This window comes from Lissotriton helveticus, chromosome 8 (assembly GCF_964261635.1).
Source record: "Lissotriton helveticus chromosome 8, aLisHel1.1, whole genome shotgun sequence".
NCBI classification, from domain to species: domain Eukaryota; kingdom Metazoa; phylum Chordata; class Amphibia; order Caudata; family Salamandridae; genus Lissotriton; species Lissotriton helveticus.
Window position 1 is genome coordinate 843,696,276 of NC_136069.1, and position 22,169 is coordinate 843,718,444.

The following is a 22,169-nucleotide window of genomic DNA, read 5'->3' on the forward strand; positions in this document are numbered from 1 at the left end:
TGTCTCCAGTGTAACCGCCGGTGCCTCACACAGCAACTCGAGGTGGTCCTGTGTTGGAGACATGGGCATCTGCTCAAAGCTACCTTTCCCCATAGCTGCGGAGTTCAGAGGGCAGTGACGCAGGACACAGTGATGGGAGTACATGCCACCGCGTTCTCTGAACTTGGGAGTGCCACGAATGTACTACAGCTCCTCAGTGAAAAGCCTATGTGTAGGCCATGGCAAGGCCTCCAAGCTCCACTGTATGTGCCTGGTATAGTAGCTCAATGGAGGGCAGACATGCCAGGGAATTACAGCATGTAGAACTTATGCAATGCGGTGCTTGCAAACAGATGCAAATGGAGTGCCAGTATGGATTATCTGATGGAGACAAAATTCTTAAATTGTGGATTCTGAGACAGAACAAGCAAAAGTCATAAATCACAAGTGACAGTTCGTACTGCAAATGGCATTCATATGAACTAACTCAAAAGTAAATGACATTTCAAGTAAGCATTACTGTACGCAGGCAGGATCATTGACCATCTATTTGTTATTATAAACTAATTTAATAAGATTTAACATACAGCTATAGTTGCGACTTCCGTGCCAAAAAAATAAACTAATTCCAAATCTGACTTTTAAAGGCTGCTTTTACCTTCATCTCTCAACTTAGCAAGTGCTTGTCTCTTCTTTCTCCGTTTTTCTTTCTTCAGAAAAGCTCTGTACTTTTTATGGCTGGAAAAAAAGGAACAGCAACAAAAAGGTCATGTGAAATAATAAACATCTACAGGACAGGTAAGCAACTTACTTATCTGTTTGAGTTACGACAAGTACATAAACTTTTTGAAGGTACAGCAAAGTGACAATAGTTAAGTAGGCTACTTAGTTAGAGAGCATCATGTACCTGGGTGTGCGTCTATATTTGTGTGAGAAAGAAACAGAACTCTCATAAAGAAATAGCATCTTACTTTCCCGTAGAGAGTCATGAGGCATCAGTTCCTACAGAGCCTTAGCTTATTAATGGGGTTCTTGGAACATCTTACCCCCTTCATCTTCTCTTAACCGAGAGAGAACACTGTCTACACGCAGAATGATAAACTTTCTTAGTTTTACCTCAGGAAAATTCAAAGAAGCCTTTTTGTACCTCTCTAACGGTATAGTAAAACCACTGTGCAAGCTCTCATCTTATCTATGAAAACAAAACCACTGGGTATGGGCTCCCACAGGCATCGCTTGCCACAAGTGTATAATGAACAAAAACAGTTGCAAATGCCACTAATTTCTAAGTTGAACGTTTGTTGCAAGAAACATACGAGTGAAACAATATGTAATTAGAAATGAATTCCACTTATTTTAATTTCTTTTATATTTTCAATTGAACACTTCTATTTTGAAAGTGATTTTCACAAATATTCTACAAATATTAAAAACCTGGTGTGCACAACAAATTGTCATATACAGTGCTAACAAACTGCTTGAATATTTACAGTGTTTATACAACTTCCTCACCATTCAATCTTCATTCATACATCACTCAATTCACCACAAACAACAACTGACAACAAAACATAAATGATTCGAAAAAATGCTGTAATGAATCTCCAGCAAACAGAAAGCCAATGTTTTTTTCACACTAAATTGAATATATACAATTATTCCTTTATCAATGGATCAATTATAATTTTTGGCTGTGAAAGGGTCTACGCGTTTCGAACTACTATACTTGCGTAGTTCTCATCAGGACCAATCTCGCGCTCAACCGAGCCAGCTGAGAGAGTTGTTGTCCCAGTTTGGGAATACTGGGTAGCGTTACGGACTTGCCTGACTCGCCTGTCTGATCAAGGCGGTCAGGCGCGTTGTATGTTTGTAAAGATCTGTTGCCACGTGGTTTTCCGTTAGTGTCAGTTTTCATAGATCGTAACTGTAATCCGTCTATCTCCACGGGCGTCCAAACGCTGCAGCGTTTGGACGCCCGTGGAGATAGACGGATTACAGTTACGATCTATGAAAACTGACACTAACGGAAAACCACGTGGCAACAGATCTTTACAAACATACAACGCGCCTGACCGCCTTGATCAGACAGGCGAGTCAGGCAAGTCCGTAACGCTACCCAGTATTCCCAAACTGGGACAACAACTCTCTCAGCTGGCTCGGTTGAGCGCGAGATTGGTCCTGATGAGAACTACGCAAGTATAGTAGTTCGAAACGCGTAGACCCTTTCACAGCCAAAAATTATAATTGATCCATTGATAAAGGAATAATTGTATATATTCAATTTAGTGTGAAAAAAACATTGGCTTTCTGTTTGCTGGAGATTCATTACAGCATTTTTTCGAATCATTTATGTTTTGTTGTCAGTTGTTGTTTGTGGTGAATTGAGTGATGTATGAATGAAGATTGAATGGTGAGGAAGTTGTATAAACACTGTAAATATTCAAGCAGTTTGTTAGCACTGTATATGACAATTTGTTGTGCACACCAGGTTTTTAATATTTGTAGAATATTTGTGAAAATCACTTTCAAAATAGAAGTGTTCAATTGAAAATATAAAAGAAATTAAAATAAGTGGAATTCATTTCTAATTACATATTGTTTCACTCGTATGTTTCTTGCAACAAACGTTCAACTTAGAAATTAGTGGCATTTGCAACTGTTTTTGCTCATCTTATCTAGGCCAGTCTATTATAATGCCATTATACTGGCCTTCCTGCTAATCATGTCATCAGAATGCAACTTATCCAAAGCTTGAGCACACATCAGAATGTCTTCCTACTTGAAATCTCTTCTTTTGCTTCTGCCTAAATAACAACGTCTCTTTAAGGCTTTATGCTTCCGTCACACAGGCCGTTGCTTCTATTGCAACAAATACGCAGGAATAACGTTTGAGAGAAACGGGCCTGCAAAACTCTTCCCCCTCACCAAATTTCAAACACTTCTTAAAACCCACAAATGCCTCTACTTCCCTTACAACAAATAAATACATAGGGGGCAATGTTGGAAATGCGCGCCCAACACAATGCTCTTGTCCTCCAATGCGTATCTTCTAACAGTCAGGACTTTGAACTAAAATTGTACGTAAGATAGGACCTCCTCAGTAAATAGGGCCAAAGCTTCAAACTTCCTTCTCCTACGTCTCTGTTTTGTCCACTGCCTCCTCAAATCTCGGAAACTTCTTAAAACCCATTTTTTCTGAGCCTAAACTCTGTTCCGACTTCTACTACCATCAGTTTTTTTTTATCCTCTAGTGCTAGGATCTATAAAATAAAATCTTAATCAAATCAGATCACATTTTGGCCACCACCTACTGTGCTATCCATGCAAAAAAAAAAAGAAGAAATTGTTCACAAATTTGCTAAAAGGAGTAGGGATAGCCAGTCATGCCAGCGTACTGGAGTGGGTGGAAAAATAAGGGGTTACTAGCACAAGGCTCTGAAAAATACCAATAATCAATCCATGAATTTATATTTGTTATTATGTGAGTTGAATCCAGGGAGGGTGAGAGCTCCTATCCTTTCACTCACCTACTCTTCAAAGTCACCCACCCCTCGCAACCGATGCATCTTTGCCGCCCAGCAATGCCACACATGAAAGTGCAGGATTGATGAGGGCGAAGGCCACCTTGACAGATTTAAACATATTCTTTAGCAAGGCCTGAAGAGGGAGAAAAGGTGAAAATGGAGCAGGGCACGGCTGGCCACAAGTGATACACTGTGATTCTATGCCACAGAGTGAAAATGGTGTGTGACACCACCCAGTGCCTCCTGAATAACAACAAAAATGGCATAAGGAGGCCATGAAAAGAGCTGAGAGCCAGTGGCCAGAAACGAAGTCCTGAAGAAGCAAGAAACATGTCCCACACATCATATACAGCAACGAGCTTCAGAGTTCTTGGCACCCCAAAGCAGCCATCCTTCACTGACCACGCCACTCACCCACATCCCTTCCTAGAATCTCCCTCAGACTGTGCCCCAATTTTGATGAGGCTGCAAAGTTAACGAGGTCACGGAGAAGAAAGCACCCATCAGATGCGAAGCTCCTTTGCCCTCAGGATGGTCACAGCACCTACCACTCCACGCCACAGGGTACAGCGCTCAACACTATACCTCTGACATGAATGGTTACCAAACTCCATCTATTCCAACAACAGCTATGAAAAAATGCTGTAACGGGAATCAAATGTTTGGTCAGAGCCAAGACGTCCTCTATATGTTGCACTAGTGTATTATGCAGTATGAGCAAGGATGGCCAGGTAGATCTACGAAACATTAAACTGCGTTGGTACAGATAAACCAGAAAGCTCAACTGACAGTACTTTTGCAAAAACTTTGTCTTTTCTGAGACCAAATGGTCTTTATGGTTCAAATCTGTTTTCTTGTTTTCACTGAGATGAAAACGGGAAAAACAGAAGGCTTTATTAGCAAAAGGCCCAGTCGCCAAAGGGGATCCGGCCATGCAAAGGTAAGCTTCTGGATAGAAACAATGTAATCATCTAGAACATAGTCCCAAACTCCCTCCCTCTCCCCATCTTAGTACTCACTCTTTGTAAGTGTGCTCTGGGTAATGCAAACCCTTTTTGAGTCTCTATCCCTAGCCTACGGGGCCCCCAGCCACAGTGTGAGTGTTTTCTCCCATGACAATCAGGCATAGCACTCTCAGGAATGTCAGTTCATGAAACTCCGTAGAGAGTAACGCATTGTATGGGTCCACAAGTCCTGGTATGCCTCTGGATTATGGGTCGCCGCCAGGCTCAATTTCTCCATTCCTAAGATGCGCCATATTCTATGTAGTCAAGTTGTATCAGTGGGGACTTTGTGCCCTAATGTGGCATCACCCGAAGTGTTGCGCTAGCACCAGGCCAATTTTTCGACCGCTTCTAGATTTCAGGGGGAAGATCGTGGGATTGGAGAGCCCCAGGATGTTGTAGGCTAGGAAGTGAGGGACCTGCATCTCAAAATGGGTTTCTTTGTCCATCAGGACACCGTCCCACTACCGAGTTAGCTTCGGGCATGTCCAAAAGAGGAGCAAAAGTGTACCAGTCACTCCACAGCCTCGTCAGCAGTTCTCGCTGGGTTTGGGTTTCTTTCTGTTTAACCTATCAGGGTTAAGGTAATGGATTGTCCCTAACTTAGTGGCCATTTCTATGCACGCTGTATTGTGTGCAGTTTGACGTGCCCCGTGGTATATTTACCCCATTCCATGTGTGTACGAGGCCGCCCCAGTTCTTGTGTCCACCGCCTCTGTCCCGGTGTTTTCTCCTCTGCATGGGGTTGTGTCACAAGGGTGTACAGTCAGTGATTATACACTTATCTCCGTCCTTTGTTGGAAGTCATTTTTCGAAAGGGGTAAGCAGCCTATGTGCAGCTTGATGATTGTCGGGGTGGGTTACCCAATGTCAAATCTGTAGGTAATGGAGGCGTTCTGTTTTGGGTATTACGTTGCCAGTTTTGAGTTGCTCAAATGGAATGTGCAGGTCTGCAATGAAGAAGTTCCCAATGGACCTACAACCAGAATGCTACCACACAGAGAAGATGTGGGATGGAGGCCTGGGGAGATGTCAGGTTTCCCAGTATGTTTGTCAGGGGCGAGGGGAAGGACAGCAGGAGATTCTGAGTGTTCACTCATCCCAGACCGCGAATATGGCACCAGGATCTTGGTTTCCAGCATAACCAGGGTATTTTTCTAAATAGTAGTGGGTGAGGCTAGGTACCCTCTCGGCCTCCCCTTCCGCTGCAGCGAGGTGGATCTGGTTGCGATTTTATGTGTGGGCGCTTCCCATTCCAGACAAAGCGGCTGAGATCAGCCTTGAGCGATTTGAGTATGCCTGTGGAAGGAGACAGTGGAAGGGACAGGAACAGGAATAGGGCCCGAGAAGAGTAGTCATTTTAAGAGCCGCTATTCTACCCAGCCAGAAGTGGCGGTAATGTCTCAAATGGGCGAGGTCCGCCTTAACCTGGCAGAGTAAAGTACGGTAATTGATTGTTACTGTGTCAATGGTCGTGGAGGCAATCAGTCCATGTTAGATGGTAACAGGCTCCTGTAGGTGCAAATGTAGCATAGAGATTAAGGGCCTTTGACTTCTCGAGATAAATGTTAAACCCCAACACCTTTTTACATTGATTCAGCTCTTCTATAAAGGTTGGTAGTGAATTCAAAGGGTTGTTGAGTGTCACTAGGACATCAACTGCATATAGGCTTATGGTGCGAGTGTCTCCCCAGAGTCCCACTCCAGCAACACGCAGGTCGTCCTGGACTCTATTTGCCTTGGAATCCATATAAAGGGCAAACTTCAGGGGTGACAGGGAACGCCTTGTTGCGTCCCCTCTCCATATGGAGAAGTGGACCAAGAGCATTGCATTGACCCTCACAGCCACTCCAGGATCATTAAAGCTGCTTAGTATCCGGTTGCGGATTACTCCCAAAGACTAAGTGGCCCAGGGTCAAGTCCAGATACGGCCAGTGCACTCTGTTGGATGGTTTTTCCGAATTGATGGCCAGGAGCATCACTTCCTACCACGATTGTTTAGCCTCACTAATGAGGTGTAGTATTCTCTAATTATTGTTAACGCACTGTCGGTGAGGAAGTAAACCCGGCTTGGCCAGAGTCCACCATCACCAGCATGAGGGAGTTTGAGACGGGTTGTTTTTGCATCAATGTTGACAAGTGAGATGGGGCAGTACGAACCATAGCTGCATTTGGCTTTCCCGAGTTGGGAATCAGAGATTGAGGCCTCCAAAATGGAGCTTGGAGGATACTAGTATCTGCAAATGAGTTAAAGAATCTGGTGAGGGGGCGTGGCCTGGGAACATGGCCAACAGAAAGGGAGCCCTTGAGCTCCTGGCCGGCCTGATAGAGAAATCCTGCTTAATACTGGCTGGGACATCCTGTATCTAGTGCAAACCAATTCTCACTGGCAGCGTAAACTGGACTGCACCAGTGCTTTGGGTGAGGCGACTGCCGTTGTGCGCGGCGTCCTGCGAGCGCGGCCGACTTGTGATTTGCGGTTGTGACCAGCTATATACCATGCTATATATATGCGCCTATACAAAAAGTGGAGACACAGCACCAGCACCAGTGGTGGTGTTGGGACTGATCTGAACAGTATTACAGTGGCCGAACTGAGTGCTGGCGCACACGTCGACACAGGCCGGAGAACACACCTGCCCTCTTACCAAATTGCCCCTGGGGCTGATATCTGAAGTGGCGGGAGACTTGGGTAAAGACAAAGTGGCCCATTCTGCGAATACTAATACCATCACTCAGTATACCACGCCGCATCACCCCCTCCAGCGGATTGTGATGTATTCCTATAGGTTCTGAATCGATCCCCCTATTCCTGACCCTATTCTGGTTAGCAAACTAACAAGTTAACTAGCAGTCAGCCCATGAGGCAGCAAACCCCCATGATGCAGATACCGTTATCTGACAAAGCCACACTACGGCACAGGAACGTGTTATCTGATTAGGTCATAACGCTTGCGATCTAATTAGACAAGCGATATTCCTCCAGCCCCTGATAAGGCATACGGAGTTCTCATAACAAATCAAACCTATGACAACCTGGGAAAAACCCTGCGGCCATTGTTTTGATTTCACCGAGAACTTCAGCAAAAGAATGTGCTAACGACCTGGTCGTATGACATCCTTATTGACGTATCTATGTCCATCCTTACGTCAATCTTGGCACCTTAAAGGTATAAATATTACCGATATTGCCCTATGCAAACACACGCGGTGGTGACGAGACGGAGCAGCCATACTTGCCGAAGCCCAGAGCAGAGCAGACCCTGCTGGCGCAGCCCCGCCTTCCTGACGCGCTGCTTTCTCCTGCCGAGAAATCCAGCACCGGCGTTTCCGGGTAGCCCTCGCAGGCAGCCTGGAATATCGAGAGCAGAGAAGAGAGATACCATCCCTCATTCATCCTAACTTCCAGGTACAGAACTGAATAACCCCTCACAGAGAATTCTTTAGTCAGTCACTTGGCAAAAACAAACTTAACTTAAACTGTAACTTTCTATTCCCGCCCACGTATTAGGCTTAGGTCAGGTACACGGGGTAGGCGTATTTAGAAACACCAGTTGAGTACGTTTAGTCAAATGTATATGTGTATGTAATATATTTTATTCATTTTAAACCTTCATATGGCTTAGAAACCATATCAATGTTTTTACAGTATTATTTTATACTTCTGCTTTTAATGTATGCACTTTACTTAACTATAAGTATTGCAATAATATCGATCCATTTCTCTTGTACGAGAAAAGAGACTGATCAATAAATAACATCTTTTATTGAACACGCCTGTCTCTTCCTTTTCTCTACAATCTGATGAGACTAAGAATGCACGTACTGACTGAGTAAAATAAATTGCCTTTTGTTCACACGACTCTCGAGATACACTCTTGATTAGGGGAGAGCAAAGTTGTCATGTTCTATGGTTGTCAGAAACTAAATCCCTTCTTGTCTAATCAGGGAGGTTAATTCCTTCCTGAACATTCGAGAAAGTTTCTAGTGAACTCTGAGCTAGCTGGCAAACCCAAAACTTTAAGTCTAATATCGACAGTAGTAGACCTAGTTAACGTCTGGTCTAGGCCTTTACTATTGAAGGTATTATTCCAATGCGCAGAGCCTATTGGGATAATAGGAACTACACTACATGGCGCCCAACGCGTTTGGAAAGGGCGATAAAACTAACGTAAGACATTTAGAGTAACTCAGTCGTGCTTTCTCACTCAGACCCCTTTTCCCCATAATACTCCAAAGACGTTTGGAGTGGGTGAAAGGTAATATCCTGTATGTATGGTTCTTGGTTTAGTCAACGTTGAAGGATAAACCGTTCCAATATATTGTGCATCTAATCTTTCGTTTCCATAAGAAACTTGATCTGCAAACAAACAAAATAACCGTCCTGTCAGTAAAATGGTAGACAGTGATGAAGAAAGAGAGACAGTTAGATTAGCAACTGAACTCGCAGCCGCTGATGCTGCTATACAAGATGCAGACCAGGATATAATACTCATCCCGGTCATCAAAAGGAAATCTATAACCTTAAAACTTATAGAAAATGGACTGACACCTAGAGGTGGTACAGTCATATTCGTAATTGAGGCACACGAATATCGGCAGACAGAGGTATACTATTCATGGATACATTTTCCAGCAGCAAATGCTGTAACAAAGTACTTCCACTATTACAAAATAGAGGAACCTCCTGAAACGTACACTCCTTTCGAGGAGGTGGAAGTACCACTCAAATTTCAAGAGCACCTGCTCTTATTTGATGGCGCCCTAAAACATAATAATCACATCACCAGGCTCGGTCCTTTAGGTAGACCAGGAGCAACGTGGCCGGTACTAGCCGGATACACACCACATCCAGACATCGACGGGATGTCTGCAGCAAACCTTTTAACACAGCTAAAACAATTAATAAAAATACATAGACAATTAGTCCAATATGTGATGCGGACTTCAACAATTCAGCCAGCAATTAAAATTCCACAGCTGACCCCTCACCAGGGGAACGCAAATAAAATTACACCACAGAACATACAGTCCTGCCTAGGTAAAGTACCAGCTAAACGGGAACAAATACCATTCTGGTTGGCACAAAAAATCACCCAAATAGAGGCGGTGTTTCCTGACACCACCCCGTTAGAAAAACACAGGATTCTGACTATCTGTCTTCCAATGGGAATCGCACCACACATTGAGGACTGTGACACTTGGGGTACAGTCTTTGCTTCCATCTACACAAAAACGCACGGTGTTCCATCCATTTCGGTAATACCAGATGTGCTAAAACAAATTCAAGATGAATACGGTCCAGAACCCGCTTTAACTCTTGGTATGAAATTACTGAAAGACTTCAAGCAGGTCTCGGCTATATTATTAGCCAACATAAAAGGTGAAGCAGCAAACGTGGCGATCCGCCAGAGGTTAAAGGAGACAGATATAGCAGACCAACCAGCTGAAATTGCCAGAATCATAGAAAAATCCTATGAGGAACTAGGTAGAGATAGTTTAGGTGGAATACCAGTAAAACCACAACTGATTGAAAGTCCTGAAAAAATATTTTTTAATAATAATTCAACATCACAGAAAAAGAACTGGGATGGAAACAAACAATCCAATCCTAAAGAAAAGAAATTCCAGTCCAGAGGAAGGTCTCCTAGGCGAAGAGAAAAATCTCCGAACCAAAGACACAGGTCACCCCAGAGTGACCCCTCTGGGAAAAGATATAACCTTAGAAATAGGGATAATATAAAAAAACCTGATAGATATCAAGACATTGATACACGTCCCTCTCAATCTTTTCAGACTTCCTCGCAGAAATCGGAAAGAAGAGGACGATCAGAACAAAGAGAAGAGCACGCCAAGTCCAAAGACAAGGAACCTGCTCAGCTAAAAAAGAAATTACAATTTCCAAAAAAGAAGGTAGCCAGTATCAAGGTAGTTAACAATGCCGAGAATACTGAGGACACAACTGAAAAACGGAGAATGGGCTCAGACAATGCTAGACAGCGCAGCAGAAGTGAGCATAGCTCGCAAAGTCCTTATGAATTATCTGGAGACAGTGGACACGAATGAATATCTTCAAGTGGAAACTGCAGACACCAGAATTAGCAAACCTCACAAAATATACGAAATAACATTACGTATAGAGGGGGATAAGACTAGAAAAATAAGGGGACTATTTTGGGATAATCTCTCCAAGGGCTATGACATCCTTCGAGCTGAAAAAGACTGGCCACCAGAGTTTGTCAGGGAGTGCCCTCATGGCGAAGAAATAATTATGCCTGCCTTCTCAAATCATATCCCAATTCATAAAAAATATACACTTGCTAGAAAGTGGGCAGTAGCTCTAGCTCCTGCTTTATATAAAAATCACGTAGGATGGGATGAGGACTCTCCTCCTCACAAAATCCAGTTAAAATCACAACCTACTGCACAAAGGCAGTACCCAATTAGGCAAGAAGTAAGCAAGAAGCTAAAAAACAGGTAAAAGAAATCCTAGATCAGCTAGAATACCAGGGGGTGATTGAAACTTGCACCTCACAAATGAACAATCCTTTGTTTCCGGTCTCCAAACCAGACAATTCATACTGTCTAGTTTTGGATTACCGACACCTTAACTCATGTTGCAAAACTTTTGCAGTGCAAAATTCGCATAGTGCTGCACTAATGAATAACATAGTGCGCAAAAAATACAAAACAACCTTAGACATCTCTAATGGATTCTTTTGTCAAAACATAGCACCAGAGAGCAGATATTTGTCTGCATTCTCAATAAATGGCACTCAAAAACAATTCTGTCGGTTAGCCCAGGGGTACAAGAACAGCCCGGGAGTATTCTCAGCGAGAGTAACAGAATTACTACAAATATATGACGACGAAGCATTATCTTATGTCGACGACATATACTTAACAGATGATGACTTGGAGACTCACTTGAAGAGAGTGAACACCATAATACTTGGGTTCGCAGCAGAGGGTTACAAATTCAACTTTAAAAAATCCAGAATTGCCCATCTGACAGTCCTGTTCTTAGGATATGAATTATCAAGTGAAGGCAAAAGCCTGGCTGACAATTTTCTAGAAAAATGTGCCGTACTCCAAGCACCTAGAACACTAAAAAACCTACAGTCAATTCTAGGCTTCCTAAATTTCGGAAGAACATACATTGCAAATTACGCAGAAAGGTTCAAACCCCTTTATGATCTAATAAAACCTGATTTTAAAAGAACCAATTGGACTCAAATACACACAGAAATTTTGAGATCCTTACAAACAGATATGCTAATTAAAACAAAATTAGAAACACGTGATAACACACGCAATCTTGTGATTCGAGTCATCCCAGGAAGATGCGGATTCACATACCTGACCTCTAATGAGGGAGAAAAGGTACCAATTGCATTCAAATCACACTTGTACACAGAAGCTGAACAGAAATTCAGCATTAAAGAAAAAATTGTTCATGCAGTTCAAACCGCGATAGCTAGAGAAAAAGATCCAGCGGACGGTAGACACATCACAGTCAGAACAGCTGAATCAGCCTTTGAGGCATTAACAACACCGTGTAATTTACCAACAACAACATTGAATCCGGAATGGATACAATGGGTGAATTCAATCACAACGGACAAAGTATACTATTACTCTGATCCAGAACTAGAAGAAATGGAAAATTTAGAATATGAAAGAACATTCCCTCTGCCAATCGACATTCTGCCTTTACGACATTACGCCTGTGTAATTTATACAGACGGACATGCTCAACCCCCCGTTTGGGGAGAACAGGCATACAACCCCACATGTGGGATTACAAAAGAAGTGTGGCGCGGAGGTAAACTAAAACCTCTATTAACAAAAACACACTCAGTAGAAACTAATTCAGAACAACAGACTGAAATATTAGCATTGAAAATGGCGCTAGATAATGCGGATCGCGAATTCCCGACACTTATAGTGTCAGATTCATATTACTGCGTCAAATCATATAACAAGGATTTGCAGACATGGATTCAAAACGGTTACAAAGATGACACAGATGCACCAATAAAGAAGAAACTGCTCTGGGAACAAATAGCTCTTTTACAAAAAGAACTACCAAAGACTCACGTGACACACTCACTGAGTCATCAACGTGATGGCGTTCACGTTGCAGGGAATTCATTGGCTGAAACAGCCACAGCGGCAGCAACTAAATCGGCTCCCGTAGTTCGAAAAAAGCGTACATTAAAATACATTGACGGTGAAACAGTGCTGGCGGTGAAAACGTCATCAAAAGGCGACTGCTCAGCGCTACCGATCAACTATCCACTCAATTATACATACATAATCGATGCAAACTCCGTCCCTTTTGCTCGAATCCCTGGAGTGGGGGATAGAGTGATTCCAAACATGGACAGGAGAAACTTGTTAATCGCAGACGCACATATGGGCGAGGGTCTCAGACACCTCAAACTAAAAGATTCTCTGGAAGAATTACAATCACGGTACTGGTGGCCAGGCATGAGCCTGCGTCACACCATGTTTGTAAAAAACTGCCCAAACTGCAACAGAGATCGCAGTGGGGAGAGAAACAGTTTAATACCTCGTCGTTTTACTCCAGAAAAATCAAGAGTAAAAAGCAAGGCTTGCGATTAACATATACAGGCTAGTTTCCACTTATAATGTAGATCACCAGCACTCGGCTGACGTCTGGACTGTTATACAAGATTTGCGAGTCTAAATGGCATATACGCTAAGAGCATGCTACGTTTGACCATTGTTTTCACTCTAGCCCTCCAGCCTGAGGGGAAACATGGCCAAATGAGCATAGCACAGCGGGAATCTTCTCACTTCCTTCCTGAGGGATACGGGATGGTGTAAAGAAAAAACCAAGGCATAAAGCAATCTGTAACGGAAAGGATATTAGGTTCGGGAGCTGGGTGGGTCAAACATCTAATAAGTGTCCAACGTAGTCTAAATAACTTGCCAAGAAATTCTCTGAAGGGATTCAGTCCGTACGAATTATTATTTGGAACTAGGATGTTGATCTCTGACCTTGATAGTCAGACTTCAGTGGTGAAAGAAAAAAGCTTTGATATCAAAGACCGTTTGGCTATTTTGCAGGACTTAAACAAAACAAGAAAAGACCTGAGCAACATAAAGTTGAAACAACAGCCAACAACCACTGAAGAACCACCACCTGTCCCAGCAAGACCTGTCTGGATTCCAAAAGTCGGGGATCTAGTCAGAGAAAAGATCGCGGTAAAGAAGGAATTTGGGCCTTCTTACAGAAAAGCAGTTCCTGTCTTGTCTATCAACGGGACAAGATCAGTTGTACTACCGCCACTTGCTGGTAAAAAGGAGAACCGAGTTGTATCCATCGACCTGGTAAAACCACAATCATGTGGCCGATAACAAATAGTAGGCCAAGTGGACTCCCAATAAGTAGCAGAACACCAAGGTTTGCTACCAGTACAGAGGTTCTAACAAAGAGGCTACTCACATTCGAAACGCCTACAGAAGAACAACAAGGACTATGCAACAATGCAATGGAACTTAGACCTCTGAAAACCCAAATAAAAACATTTAGCAGAGACACACCAATCTATAATGAAGTACCAAGTGCAAATGCAAGAAACAGTAATCCTGAACCAATTGGAACAATTGACAGAACTGCATCCGGCTACTTCATAAACTTCGATGATTCCTCTGAAGGCTTCAGTGAATCAAAGACACAGCCATCATCAAAAACCTTTAAAGATAAAGCTAAAGAACTTTTGAAACAACTGAAAGAAACATATCTGATTTCTCCATGGCTTGAATTTTGGGTGGGTTTTGGTGCATTTATCCTCATACTTTGGCTCATCATGGTACTAACTTTGGGACGCTTCATTGAGGGAAAATATGCTAAAATGGACACAGCAAGTCAGAAAATCAACTTGATCCTCAAACCACACACATCTTCACACGTCGAGAAAAGAGAACTTTCTTCAGCCAACTTCACAGCCAATCCTATACCGGGTGGGGTAGCATGGGATAACACTGACTATGAAATTTATGGTCCGGTCGAAATCCTGAAATATCCACACCAAATTAAGATCTCATTGAGTGACTTTGTAAAACCAAGCTCATTTGCTGATGATTGGGATTTCGAAAGCATTAATAACATGATGTCTGACTTAGTAATGTCTGCTAAATTTACCAAACATGATTATTTGCAGGGTTCTACAAATTATGATAGTATGTACTGTTATAACCACTATGGTAACCATTTTCTACATAGATCTGCACAACCTAGAAATGTTTTAAATTATAATCAATGGGAACATTGTGCAACCCCTCCAAAAGGAAGCTCAAGAACCGTTTACGACAAATATTCATACTTTTCAGGTTTTAACATAAGTAATGCTGAAACATTTTATTTCAAATTGTCAAACAAGACAGGGACAAAGACCATGATAACAAACACAAAATTGATATATTCAGACTCATTCGTGGAACAAATGAATACTTTTGGTTTTGATTATTGGGACAAAAATGTTGAATTGAAAAGTGTTTGGGGCACAAAAGAATGGCAAGTACAGGGTATAGAATCTTTGTTTAGAGCCTGCATGATCCCAGAACAAATTATATTTTTAAATGACACTGTTCAACAAACCACCTGTCTTGGCCTAGCCAAAATCAAAGACTTAAATAAACCGTCTATTCCAAAACCAACAATGAACATCAATAGTTCTACAGAAGAAGAGATAGACGTAAATTATGTATTAAACCAAAACAGAACACATCCAGATTGGAAACAGTGGTTGATCTGGCCCACAGATACTAATAACCGTCAAGACAGATTCCTGAACAAAACACAGGGGTTCAAAATGACCAGGCCAGACCCTAGATATCCTCAAAGACATCACCCAGGGATAATAACCACCTACAGTGTGGGCAAATTATGCCTTCAATGGCTACAAACTTCCACACTGGCAGAAATTAAGCAACACCTAACTTTACTTACTGATGGTGCTGACTTGCGTGATTTCACTATGGGACCACGCAAACAGCGTCAAAAGCGTTTCATAGCAGCCTCTGTATATGCAGCATACAATGAGGCCTGGAAGGTTACTCAAATTGAAACAGCAGAGAGAATACGGGAAATTGACCGTATTAATTTGGAAAAATCACTTTCTGTAGTGGACAATGGGTTAATGACTCTGTCCTCCAGAATTTTTTCTTTGGACAGCATTGTGTCTTCAGCAATCTACATATTATCGCAAGACTTACTGTTATTACAACACGGTCAGTCCCAATAGCGTTCTATTGTACAGCTTGGCTGGACGTTACAAAATCTGCGTTCAGGCTATGTGCCTTGGCGTTTAATCAACACAACGTCACTATTCCATATCTTTAACCTTACTGATAGACAAATCAGTATGGCACAAAAGGGTGCTGATTATACAATCCTGAGCATTGAGAAACTTGAGAGATTACCAGTGACAATGTCAGAACGACCTGTCAGTGAATGGATAATACATGGGATAATAAATATTCCAATTTCAACCTTCAGGTTTCAATACTGCCAAAAATATATACAGGCTGGCATGTACGAAAAATTGGGGAAAGGGTACATAAAAACAACATGGAACCTGCCCTATTCACATGCATGTGTCAGTAATAAAGGACAGAAAGTGTTTCTTAGTGGCAATAATTGTGCAATGTCACTAAGCGGTACACTTCTGTGTAACGGAATTAGTTTGCATGGAGCCTGTGAAGGGAACTCAAATAACCTTTCATGTCACCAGCAAGGCGCACCTGCAACAGAGATTGAACCATTCTTTCAAAGACTCTATAATGGGAGTTACATTCTAATTGTAGATCGCAGATGTTGTAGTCTTATGCCCGGGAATCCTTATCTTGTAACTACGACTGCGAAGGTCAAGTGCTGTGGACACTCATTGTTCCCCAGCTCCTTTCCAGACAGGGAGGCAAGGGCAAGGCCCAACTTGAAAATTACTTCTATTCGAAGAGATACTTTAAGCAGAATGAAAACAGTGCTTCTTCAGACGCCGACCAGGCTCACGTCATCAAAAGAAACGTATGATCTACAAGTCGCAAGGACGACTGCAGAGATACATTCATTGTTATCAACTAATTCCCCCATACATTTCTCAGAAATCCTGAATGAAATCTTAAATATTTCTGATACCAGTGGGGTCTCACAAGTATTTAAGACAGTATTTTCGATGGCATTAACACCATTCAAAGCCATACTGGGTATTTTTCCAGATTTCGTCCACTCGATTTTTGGCGGACTTCCCCTCATTTTAGGACTGATTGCAGGAATCCTATTCCTAGTCCTCATTTTTTGTTATGGCAAACCATGTCACAGACAAAACACCTGCGACAAGGGAAGAAACAATCCTAGCCATTGGATACCGGGACCGGATATCAAGAATCCTGGGACTATCCCGGCTTAGAGACCTGAACATGACTTGGTTTCTATCATTTCGACCTATGTGGCAACGATGTGTTTTACCTGTATTAAGGTGCCTGCTATGCGGAGAAGAATGCGTGTTAGACACCTGTCTGACGCTACAATCGGATGCGCCAATGGATGCAGAAACATTGTTGAGTCCGATCAAGGCTCATGCTTTGTGCTGCCCTCAAAGGCTACCAATCCTGATGACGGCATTTGTGGAAGCTTCACCACTACGATTAAGGGGTAGTGGAGTACAAGATGAAAGCAGCATCGATCAGGTACGACCTTCTGTCAGCAATCCAAATCAGAATGTCAATGGAGACAATCATGCGCACGAATGCATGGTTACACCTGTTTCAGAGTTAGTGGAACTCTCCCAGGAAGCTGTTGACAACTTTTTCGAAAGCCTAAATGATATGAGACTTTTGAACAAACTCGTACACGGCGTTCCCTGAATTTGGCCTTCAACTTTAATAATAGAGTCACATGAACAAACTTCGCTCCAGTTCACGGACAGCAACTTTTTCAGCAGCCCCAAAATATTTTTGCATATTTTTCGGGACACTATCTTCTGCTTAAAGTAAGAACTATTCTTAGAGAACTAAGATTTCTAAACTTAGATAGCTTATAGACTTTAGCTGCCTGCTGGCATGTTCATAAATATTTTATTCTGTGATGAATGGTCTCGAACTTTTTTTCTGTATTAAGAGCCATTTCATGTGTAAATTCTCATATACCGAATAGCAATAATGTATACAAATGCGTAATTACTTTAGCATTATTCTACAGCTTGAGTGCATACAATACATATGACTGCAATTTTTTCCGTATATTTGTAAATTTCAAAATGCATTTATGTATTTTGGGGTGGTAAGGTATACACACTACTCTATAGTATGTTGTACTATGTTTTACTATGCATAGATTAGTAAATATGACCATAGTTAGCGTGGAGTGGGTGTGATGTATTCCTATAGGTTCTGAATCGATCCCCCTATTCCTGACCCTATTCTGGTTAGCAAACTAACAAGTTAACTAGCAGTCAGCCCATGAGGCAGCAAACCCCCATGATGCAGATACCGTTATCTGACAAAGCCACACTACGGCACAGGAACGTGTTATCTGATTAGGTCATAACGCTTGCGATCTAATTAGACAAGCGATATTCCTCCAGCCCCTGATAAGGCATACGGAGTTCTCATAACAAATCAAACCTATGACAACCTGGGAAAAACCCTGCGGCCATTGTTTTGATTTCACCGAGAACTTCAGCAAAAGAATGTGCTAACGACCTGGTCGTATGACATCCTTATTGACGTATCTATGTCCATCCTTACGTCAATCTCGGCACCTTAAAGGTATAAATATTACCGATATTGCCCTATGCAAACACACGCGGTGGTGACGAGACGGAGCAGCCATACTTGCCGAAGCCCAGAGCAGACCCTGCTGGCGCAGCCCCGCCTTCCTGACGCGCTGCTTTCTCCTGCCGAGAAATCCAGCACCGGCGTTTCCGGGTAGCCCTCGCAGGCAGCCTGGAATATCGAGAGCAGAGAAGAGAGATACCATCCCTCATTCATCCTAACTTCCAGGTACAGAACTGAATAACCCCTCACAGAGAATTCTTTAGTCAGTCACTTGGCAAAAACAAACTTAACTTAAACTGTAACTTTCTATTCCCGCCCACGTATTAGGCTTAGGTCAGGTACACGGGGTAGGCGTATTTAGAAACACCAGTTGAGTACGTTTAGTCAAATGTATATGTGTATGTAATATATTTTATTCATTTTAAACCTTCATATGGCTTAGAAACCATATCAATGTTTTTACAGTATTATTTTATACTTCTGCTTTTAATGTATGCACTTTACTTAACTATAAGTATTGCAATAATATCGATCCATTTCTCTTGTACGAGAAAAGAGACTGATCAATAAATAACATCTTTTATTGAACACGCCTGTCTCTTCCTTTTCTCTACAATCTGATGAGACTAAGAATGCACGTACTGACTGAGTAAAATAAATTGCCTTTTGTTCACACGACTCTCGAGATACACTCTTGATTAGGGGAGAGCAAAGTTGTCATGTTCTATGGTTGTCAGAAACTAAATCCCTTCTTGTCTAATCAGGGAGGTTAATTCCTTCCAGAACATTCGAGAAAGTTTCTAGTGAACTCTGAGCTAGCTGGCAAACCCAAAACTTTAAGTCTAATATCGACAGTAGTAGACCTAGTTAACGTCTGGTCTAGGCCTTTACTATTGAAGGTATTATTCCAATGCGCAGAGCCTATTGGGATAATAGGAACTACACTACAGGATAACTAGGCAAACGGGCCCAACGATGAAGGCAAGCCTGACAGCTGTGGTGAACCTTCCCATGCAGACATATTGGCAGCCATACAAGGCTCCAGAACGGCCCTGGAACACCAAATTGAAACCCTATTGATAGATGTGAAAGTACTGAGGGCTGACTTGCAAAATGTGGCAGATAAAGTGTCTATTGCAGAGGGAGATATTGTGGAATTGAAAGGTGAGGTAGCAACTCTTAAACAACAGATGGCCCAGACGACCACAAACACAAAGGGCCTGGAGCATCGAGCAGAGGACGTGGAGGTCCACACTTGATGCAGTAGCATTTGCCTCCTACGGTTCCTGAAACAGGTAGAGGAGGGGTCAGCGGAACAGTTCCTGGAGAAATGGATCCGTACTCAACCGTGTTCACAGGGCTTGTGCCACTGCCACCAAAGGAGCCCAGCCTAGGGCCATCATAGCTAAGATTCATAATTATCACGACAGAGACTGAATACTGCATGCGGTTCATGAGAGGCAGTCCCTCAGCTTTGGTAACAGTAAGATCACAATTTACCCGGACTACACCAAACATTTCTAGGGTCAAGCAGAAGCTGCAGGCGCTACAACTCCAATATATGCGCCTGTATCCAGCTAAACTGAAAATCCTGTTGCCAGGAAAAGCACACTTTTTCGAGACCCCTGAGGAAATGTGGGAACTGCTCGAGATCAGGGGAGATACAAACACTCCCCATGAGGAACTCATTCAACGGCCAAGATGGGGCTCCCATGCACGGTAGGGGATGCGACGCAGCAGCTTGTCAGCAGAAGACCTCAACATGATTCCGCTAGGGAGCGGATGGTCCCGGTCAATGAGGATGGCACCATGACCTCGGAACTGTGGAAATGCAGGGACCAGTCCAAAACGCAACTTCGTCAATAGTAGAGACTGGAGACGTACCAAAGACACTTAGCCCGATGGTTGACTTTGTTCAGGACACTCTGCCTGTCCCCGCACCAGAAAATGAAGACATGTGAGAATTTCACTAATGTGGACTCCTAGTTATTTTCATGGTATATTGCTTGTGGAGGCCTGGGACACTGTACCTGTGTCCAATGAGTGTAATAGTGTCTCAAGATTGCATGCTGAGTGGATGGGGGTGTTACAACACAAGCTGTAGAGACGAGATGGCTGGTTCGAGAAGTGCTCGTTGTTTGTGGTATACTACCAGAATGAGATTGCTACAGCACTGCTCTGTGGTGCGCTTCGGCTGGTTAGTGTGATGGATCGGGCCGGTCGTGAAGCTTGTGGGTGTGGGGAAAGTAATCGGTCCCTGTTAGAATGAAGTAGAGACTGTGCACGTCATGGCATGACCATGGGGTGGGCATTTATTGCACTGTATCTGTCCCTGGGTGGGGAGGGGGTACGGGAGTTGTTACAGTATTATTTTTTTTGAAACCCATAGTTTGCAGCAGTCACAGGACGCAGGGGGAGGCGATGGAGAGGGCAGCATTTGAGGTACACAACATGCTGGGATAGGTACTGACATTGAGCTTCTAACCTGGAATATCCGGGGATTGGGCACATGCACTAAGGGATATAGAGGGCTTACCTTTCTGAACAGGCATCGCATCTCCATAGCATGCCTACAGGAAACACACCTAGATGATGTGGGAGCTGCAAGATTAGCCAAGAAATGGCGGGCAGATTATTCACTCCTCATTCTTGACCTATGCTAGGGGTGTGTTGATATGGATGGGTCCTGCAGTACCTTTCTCCTTAACATACCTGGAGGCTGACGTGAGAGGCCGCTTTGTGCTGCTCAGGGGGGCACTGGATGGACGTGAAATAACCATACTGAACTCCTATGCCCCAAACGTTGATGACCCTTCATTTTTTCAGACCATGTAAGATTTGATACACAAGACATAGAAGTGCCACTCCTGTGGCTGGGGGACTTTAATTGCATACTACACGCTAACCTGGATAGACTGCCGCCCAGAACAAACACCAAACCGTTAACGACCAAAACACACAATGAGGTGATGCGAGAGGTGGGCATACATGATGTCTGGCAGTTGAGCAACCCGACGCAACAGCTATACACTTGCTATTCACCTATTCACAACACCCAAAGTAGGATGGATAGGAATCTAGTGGCAGGGCTCCCCACAATGGACAACATTGTAGTGACACATTTAGCCCGTTCTTATCTGACCACTCCCCGGTCAGCTGTGTGGTGAAATGGGGTTGCCCTGAACAAGAGGCTAGGCCATGAAGAATTTCTGCCTATATCCTGAAGACCCAGTCGGGAAGGGAGTCATTGTCACAAGTATTAACCGAACATATGATTTTAAATGGGGAAGTAAAGGCTAGTAGAGCTACGGACCAGGAGGCGTTGAAAGCAGTGCTAAGGGGTACATGCATTGGATTGACATGTGGAGTTCGTATGCTTCTCCAGCGGGAACTCCATGGGGAGGAAGAAGCCTTGGCTGCGATCCAGGTGGAAGGACTAACACATCCGACTAAGGTTGACAGAGAGCAGACCATGTGCAGATGTATCAGGCTAGATAAATATTCACTATGACAATATAGACAGCGCTTACATAGGGAGGAGATAAGACCGGTCGCCTCCTAGCGTGGATACTGCGAAGGGAACAGACCGCACCCTAGACTACCCACTTGATCATGCAGGAAAGTACAAAGTTAACCACTAGGGCCAGTATAGTAGAGGTGTTTCAACGACACCTCCAGCGAGTGTACGCAGCAGACCCCGCAATCAAGGCAGACCACTACACAATGTTTCTAGAAGGGTTGACCCTAAAGCAGATGGGGTCAGCAGATGTGGAGGCACTGGAAGCTCAATTAACATTGGAAAAAATCCGCGAGGAGCTGAAGGCACTCCCTAGGGTGAAGATACCGGGGGGAG

General features: G+C 43.2%; 1 protein-coding gene across 1 annotated transcript in view; it reads right to left on the reverse strand.

The window, feature by feature from the left end:
• The window catches only part of ZRSR2 (zinc finger CCCH-type, RNA binding motif and serine/arginine rich 2), a 211,488-nt gene that overhangs the window by 165,418 nt on the left and 23,901 nt on the right, over window positions 1-22,169 (reverse strand). The window contains exon 2 of the mRNA XM_078657650.1: window positions 638-717. Within this exon, the coding sequence (XP_078513776.1) occupies window positions 638-717 (80 nt within the window). The remainder of the gene's footprint in view (window positions 1-637; window positions 718-22,169) is intronic.